Source organism: Ictalurus punctatus, chromosome 18, assembly GCF_001660625.3.
Source record: "Ictalurus punctatus breed USDA103 chromosome 18, Coco_2.0, whole genome shotgun sequence".
Classification (NCBI taxonomy): Eukaryota; Metazoa; Chordata; class Actinopteri; order Siluriformes; family Ictaluridae; genus Ictalurus; species Ictalurus punctatus.
Genome location: NC_030433.2, coordinates 1,092,946 through 1,100,501, shown reverse-complemented (window position 1 = coordinate 1,100,501; position 7,556 = coordinate 1,092,946). Strand labels below are relative to the sequence as shown.

Here is a 7,556-nt window from a genome sequence, read left to right as displayed (position 1 = left end):
TCTCTCCGTCACGATTTCTACCCGTCCGTCGGGACATCCAACTTTGAATGCGTATACGGCTTTGATACAACAAGCATTTCAACGAGAAAGCGTTATACGTCAAACACGGTCCCTTTCCAATTAAATAAATAAATAAATAAGGACCAGAATCACAAGCTATTTTGTTTTTATTTTTTCCACTGTTGACATAATGGACACTTATAAAATGTAGAAAACTAACAGAAGTGTCTCAGACAAAAAGGTTCCCCATTTAAAGCTAAAACAATGCACATAGAAAAACAACAAAAACAAACAAACAAAAAAACACAAACCTGACACATTTAACTAAAACTAGAATAAATAGTTACACACAGATGGATGTCTGACCTCCAAGACGGCGTCGAGCACAAACGAAGGCTTTCATATTAAAATAAAAGATAGGAACACATTTCGCAAGGTTCTGATAATGATTACATACTGAAACAGTCTCAGACGATCTTTAGGGATTTTCACCGACTTGTGTATGACTGTAGCTAAACAATGCATGACTAACCTTCACCTCGGTACCCAAAAGAAAATCTAGCGTTTCTCAGAGGACATGCAAAATGTACACACACTAACAAATGACCCTCATCTATTCTTATCTCTGTCTACACCACACACACACACACACACACACACACACACACACACACACACACACACCTGAACATCCTGCAACAAGTTTTCTTGTGTTTGTTTTGGTCCAGTGAATCAAGTTGTGTATAAAATTCTGTAGAACAGGTCCACTAATTAAAGTCACATAATAGCAGGGATCAAAAGAAAGTTGTGTGTGTGTGTGTGTGTGTGTCCATCTATCTGAGATTTGTTTTGGTCACTTCAAACGCTCATGAGCTGTTATAGAGTTGCCTGTGTGTGTGTGTGTGTGTGTGTGTGTGTGTGTGTGTGTGTGTGTGTGTACACTAGGTGTGCATAGTCCACATCCAGGCCACTGTGAAAGTTGCTGGAGGGTTAAGTGTGTGTGTGTGTGTGTGTGTGTGTGTGTGTGAGAGAGAGAGTGTGAGTACTCAGATGTGACTGGTTTTGGTCATTTCAGCCAGCGACTGAGTTATTGAGTAGCAGTGTGTACATATTGCGTGTTTGCCTTTAGTCTATATCCAGGTCACTGTCGGAGTCGTTGGTGTTGCCGGTGCGGATGGACGAATGTGTGGTCGTGTGTGGGTTTATCTCGGGGAGCAGGCCGTACTCCTGCAGCAATGCCTCCACGTCGGTGGCGTAGAAGTCGTCGCCCAGCTGGTCGGAGACACGTACCAGGTTGCCCACCAGATCGCCACCGCGGTACAGCAGCAGTGCGGGCAGCGCTGAGCTGCGAAACAGAGCGCTGGTGCCCAGCACGGAGCCCTGCGCCGCACAGAACTTCACCTGCAACACACACACACACACGTCACAACGAGGACAGCCGGACAGTGCCAATAAAAATCTTATGCATCACAGATCAGTTATTTTTTTGCTTCTACAGCACGCATTAAATAAAGCATAGAAAAGCAGTCTGGGCTTCCTGGGTCCTGTTCTTGTCCGTGGATTACTGATCACTGGGTTGTACTGTCGAACGTTTCGCCCGATCCTGAAGACGTCCGTGCTTTGAATCTGTCGTCGGACTCGTTTCCAACACGACGAGCCCGGAACCTCAGACCCGCTCAAGAGCAGACTAATTCAGCTCGAACTAAACAATACAGTGTGCATTTGAACGCGCTCTATCTCGAGGATGCGATTTAATCACGAGTCGGTCGTCACAGACGTACCGTTGCTGCACAGACACCGTGACACGGACGCTCGGGTCCGAACCGAAAAGGCTGAAGACATGTTTATAATCGCTGTAGGGTCGCTGGAGAATCAAGACCGTTGCGACCGTCTGACGTCACTACCCAGAATGCATTGCGACAGAAACAAGAATGGCGGCCTACGAGTGAAAGGATTTATTTATTTAATTAATTTTTAAACTGACCTCTGGAGTGTTTTTGTATTGCGGGTTTATATAGCCGATGTCAGCGTTAATCTAACAAGCCGTACAAGTATTCGTAGTCGGGGTTCCCTTTAAGAAAAATCCGTGTTTTTCTTCGACGGCTGTACAAACAAACAATGCGTGACACAAAACATTAGAATATTAGTAGAAGTATAAAGCCTGTATACACAGGAGGTGTTCAAGTAATGACAAATGTCAACATGTGCAGATCATTTAGATTATTTACAGGTTTGCTACTTTAGCATTTTTCCTGTTAGCATGTTTGTGCTGCTCCTAATCGCCCGACCCCCCAGCTGTACACGTATTGACATTAGCCACGGTGGCACTTCTGCACGAAGCATTCCCGCAGCTTTTGGAAGATGCTCGTCACCTCTGGGTACTGCAGAGCGAGACAAATCAGGCTTCCCTCCATGGCCTGGCAGGCGGGCACGTCGGGCTCGAAAATGTGCACCAGCACTAGAGTGCCTCTGCCCTCCTCATCGATGGCGTGCAGGAACTCCTCGCCCGAGGAAATGGAGATGACGCGCTCGAAACGTCGCCCGCCGCTCAGCTGCCGCCTCATTTCCTCCATGCGCTGCAGCCGGTACTGCTGGAGGAAGGCTTCGTCGTCGTCCTCCTCCTCCTCGTCGACTCGCAGCGTTACCTGAAGACAAAACAAGGAACGAAAGAAAGGTAAAGTGTTCTATTTGAACACTCGAGGCCCTCAGACCTTTGTTCGTTCTCTTCTGAAGTTCACCGCCAGCCTTGTTGGTTCTAGAGGAGTGACTGGGCAAATTATCTTGTACACCGCCGCCAGAGTTGGTTCTAGAGGAGTGACTGGGCAAATTAAGCTTTCCACACAGCGACGTTAGGCCATTTTACACACTGTTTGTCTGGAGAAACAGTTCGCTTTAGCTGCACTGTTCAAAAGATGGCATCTAACCTTGCCATTGATCTTGTCCTGAAGCTCCTTCTGCTTCTGCTTGTCCGCCTCGTCATCCAGCTGCGATCTGCAGGTCATGCTGAGCTTCTTGATCAGCCGCTCCATCTCCTTCTGTTGCTCGGCTCGCTGTTCCGTCTCCAGCTGCTTGTACTTCCTCCAGTCGTTGATCACACCTTTTGGGCCTGCAAGTACACACACACACACAGGTCAGAATTGTTTTTACAGCCCTGTTCTCCCATATAAGTGCAAATGAGGGTTTGTTTTTTTTTCTTAAATTCTGTATTGAACATCACATGCGTGTTGCTGATTGAACTCGGCATATGACTATCAAAAGGAATTTAAAAAAAGAAAGAATTGTGCTGTTTCAATCTCTCATCTAGCGAGTATAACAAAAATGACCGAACGTGACGTTATTCATGTTATTATAATGAAGAGCAATCCTTTCTTCTGAATAACCCCGCTTCCTGGCAGTTCATCAGCATTCAGACAGTCGTATTAATGCCACACAAAGTTCACAGCATATCTAAAATATGGCTGTTATAACAGCTCTCTCTTTTTTTATTGATTACTTGGACTGTGACATGAAGCACGCTGTGGCGCACCGCATCACTTCCTTTACGCTATAAAAAGCGTTTGATGGAAATATCGGAACATGTTGCAACACAATATATGGGAATGTGTTATGTTACACTGTGCTGTTGGCCTCATGACATAACTTGTGTTTTCACGCGAGACGTACACTAAATAACCAAAAGTTTGTGGACAACTGACACGAAGGTGGAAGAGTCCCTTCGCTGGGACTAGGGGAGGCCGAAACCTGTTCCGGCATGACAATGCCCCTGTGCACAAAGCGAGCAACATGAAGTCATGGTTTATTAAGTTTGGAGTGGAAGAACTCGAGCATGCTGCACAGAGCCTTGACCTCAACCTCGCTGAACACCTCTGGGATGAACGAATGCCGAACGCACCCTGGGCCTTGTCACCTAACATCAGTGTCTGATCTCACTGATGCTCTTGTGACTGAATGAGCACATTATTATTATTATTATTATTATTCTCATGCTGTGACAGATTATCTAATCACTGTCAGTAATATTCAGAGTATTTCTGCATGAAACAATTTTCATGGCTTTTTTTGAGAGAGACCTTTTTCTAAAACCATTATGAGAAGTAGCAAACATTTAGAAGAGCAAGATTTATATTAAGATTAGATTAGACAGATTGAACAGGACGATAAGGTTAAGTACGCACCAGTGTTAACAGCAGTACCATCAGGACTATAGTCGATTTCAGTCTGCAGCACTTCCTGCTCCCTGATGGTTTTGGACTGGCCTTCATCTTCCTCATGGTCGCTCTCCTCATCCTCACTGCTGCTGTAATAATACTGCAGCTTCTCCCCCAGGAGCTTGTCGTCCAGAGTCGTCATGACCAAAGGCTGGGGGGCGGACACGGGACACAGAAAAGAAAGGCGAAAGCGAGTGTGAGAAATCTTACCATACTGAGACAAGAATATGGTCTGGTTTCTAATCTGAAACTCAGGGTACGTTTACACGACAACGCTGTACTAAAAACGGAAAAGTTTCGTTGTCAAAACGATCCCCGTTCACACGGATCCGTGAAAACGACTAAAAACGCTGTATTACGCACGCCGCGCCAGTAGATGGCGATGTCACTTTGTAAAGAAACACCAAGCGCATGCGCACACAAGCATTCACGTCAACGTGTCCGCCATATTGATCCGGGCAAGACTGCCCTATAAACAAATGCAAGTAATCAGGGGAGCTGTGGATTTTCCTGGTTAAAAAGCACAGTAATGTTTACATTTCTCAAACGATTTCAATGGTTTATGATCAACGTGGAGTACAAAAAAAAATTCTGTCTCCAGTTACTTAGAATCTTCATAGTTAAACTTGGAAAATGTCATTGTCATAAGGCATTATGAAAACACACTGGTCAAGCGTAGATTCAGCTGTGCGTGTGTGCAATATACACATATACATCTCGCTCATGTCGTGCAGTTGATGCAAAGCTTCAAATCAACCTAATAAAACAGCGACGGCTGAATCCCAAAAGGCTCCTACACTACACTGCTGAAGCCCATCAACTTCACCCTCAGAATAGTGAGCCTATACAGGAAGCATGGTGCGATTTGGAATTCAGCCTGACAGCTACTTGCTAATACCTTCAGCAAGCGGATTAATAATACATAGTTTAATGAAGATGAGAAACCGACTATCTGTCATGTGTTTTGTTTATTTGTTTGATTGATTGATTAATTAATTAATTAATTAATTACGAGCTTAAACAACACCTAATGATACAAAGTGATATTTTATGTTTAAAGCTGCTGCTTGTTAAGCTAGAAGCTTAGACTAGCCTCAGTTTATTTGGCTAGCAGGCTAACAAGCGACGTCGATGGATTAAAGCTAAAATACAGTTCGTGGCTCGGTCTGGAGTGAAGATGGCTTCAAGACCGCTTCATCGCGACGTAATAAAACAGACAAAACCGAGTCAAACTTACCAAACAATATCTTTCTGGGGGAAACGAAAAAAAAAATATACCCCAAGCGTTGAAATTTCCGCGACCTTCTCTGATGATACTCTACGTCACTTTCCTGCGTCAGCATTCAACCCACCAATCAAACAGCGGTTTAGATGAACGACATCGACGTTGGCGAATCAAAACCCGAACCGCATTTTTGCATGTTGTAGCATACGATTTTAATATTGTAGAGTCTCTATATCTGTATAGAGGTAGTATGTTTCATGAATCGAAAGCTAATATGTGAATAAATAAATAAATAAAATCATATCAAAAATGTGTGCGATTAAAAACACCTTTAAAAAAAAACACAAAAAAAAGTCAAGTCACAGTTTAATGTGAACACAAATCATATGTAAATACTCTAAGCCGATGTCCCACAGGTACGGTCACCATGAGAAACGACACATCTGCAAACTATCTTAGCAGTTCAGTGATATGCCCATGTGCAGTAACACTGGATCTCTTCATCTTCCACTTTTCTGGGGACCTCCAGCCGCCGATTCCCACACTCCTCCCAGCGCACCATCTCTCCATCCTCCACCGGTACGAATTCCCACTCCAACTGGATGCCCATTGGAAAGAGGACGGTGCAAAACCAGAATCCATAACAAAGTCAGAACAAAGCTCTTCCAGACCCTGAAATTATGCTGGTTCCATGTCACAGCCACAACTTGTCTTGGGGAGTGTGTTACGTAGTGAACTCTGAATCTCACTCGTTGTGTTTTTATATTCTGGATCCTGATTTCAAACTCCTCGATCAGTGAATCCAGTGTGGCCTGGAATTTCCGAAGTTGCACCTCTCTGGCTTTCTCCAGGTCATCTGGTTTCTTCCAGCTCTTCATTTTAAAGTTGCTTTCAGTACACAAGAAAAAGGACTTGCTCACGTTGGCTTCGTGAGCAGTCACTGCTCCTTAGCTTCTGGCTCACCTCTTCTCTTTTGTCTCTCCTTGCTTTTCGCTCTCTCTAAATGGCTGGAAGTCTTGTAACCCAGATGCTGATCATCTGGAGAATCCTGCTCCTCGAATTCACCTGACGCATACCCACGATGGTACGACATGTTCTGAGCCTATCCAGAAGGTCAGAATGATAGACAGATTAAGAGAATGTGTAAAAAGAGCTGAACTCGTTTAACTGACACGACTTGCAGGATGAATGAGTCATCACAAAACAATGGGACCCAGAAAGAACAAAAGTGTGAAAAGAGTTGTAAAGAGTGGTTATGTGACTTGCTGTAGCCTTCCTGTCAGCTCAAACCACTCTGGCCATTCTCCTCTGACCTCCGTCATCAACAATGTAATAGTGTTTCTTAAATACTCACACCGGCCTGTTTGGCAACAACAACCATGTCAAACCAAAGGGAGAAATGCAAATAACAAAGTCCAAACTGATCACAACATGCACTATTCAAATCAGTCAGACTTTCAGTAAGCAGCAACAAGGCAATCAGCATTAAGCTAACTCAAATAGCCCTTCAGATAAGAGGACGAGCTACGAAGCACGGACAAATCTGTACTGGCGCACAGGAGCGAACTACATTGGAGTGGAAAACCTGAAATGGACTCAACACAGACAACACTGAGAGAAGGAGCGTTCAAGAAAAAAGACAGAATACAAGAGAATACAGCAGTTTACTGAGGTAGAAAAGTTGAACACTGAGGTACGACAGGCATATACTGAGGTAAAAAGGGGGGAAAAAAGGTGCATACTGTAGTAGAAAATGTGTATACTGTGGTAAGAAGGTGTATAGTGTGGTAGGAAAAGCATATAGTCAGGAAGGGTGTATAATGACATAAGAAATTTGTATACTGAGGTAGAAAAGGTGTATACTGTTGCAGGTAAGGTATATACTGAAGTAGGACAGGTCTGAGGTAAAGATAAACAAGTGTATACTGTAGTAGGAACGATGTATAGCGTGGTACAAAACATATACAGTATAGTGAGATAGGAAAGGTATAGGAAAGGTCTTCTGAGGTGTGAAATACTGTACGTATATTGAGGTAGGCGAGAGATACGAGAGATACTACACAACGATATTACACTAGCTGCTTACAGAACAAAATATCAGGCGTCATCATTTTCGAAATGCA

At 43.9% G+C, this 7,556-nt stretch overlaps 1 protein-coding gene across 1 annotated transcript; it reads right to left on the bottom strand.

The window, feature by feature from the left end:
* Positions 1-149: 149 nt before the first annotated feature.
* pdcl (phosducin-like) lies at positions 150-5,588 on the bottom strand. Its single transcript, XM_053688010.1, has 5 exons — positions 5,446-5,588; positions 4,176-4,359; positions 2,925-3,106; positions 2,373-2,645; positions 150-1,401 (listed from the first exon to the last, which is right to left on the bottom strand). The coding sequence occupies exons 2-5, from the start codon at positions 4,348-4,350 to the stop codon at positions 1,126-1,128; spliced, it is 906 nt and encodes a 301-aa protein (XP_053543985.1). The 5' UTR covers positions 4,351-4,359; positions 5,446-5,588; the 3' UTR covers positions 150-1,125.
* Positions 5,589-7,556: the final 1,968 nt, after the last annotated feature.

Excerpts from the sequence above, each read along its gene's own strand:
- pdcl (XM_053688010.1), bottom strand. The coding sequence starts at position 4,350 with ATGACGACTCTGGACGACAAGCTCCTGGGGGAGAAGCTGCAGTATTAT. Across the intron at positions 2,646-2,924 it reads AGGACAAGATCAATGGCAAG|GTAACGCTGCGAGTCGACGA; the intron begins GTTAGATGCCAT and ends TTTTGTCTTCAG. Across the intron at positions 1,402-2,372 it reads TCGCTCTGCAGTACCCAGAG|GTGAAGTTCTGTGCGGCGCA; the intron begins GTGACGAGCATC and ends TGTGTGTTGCAG.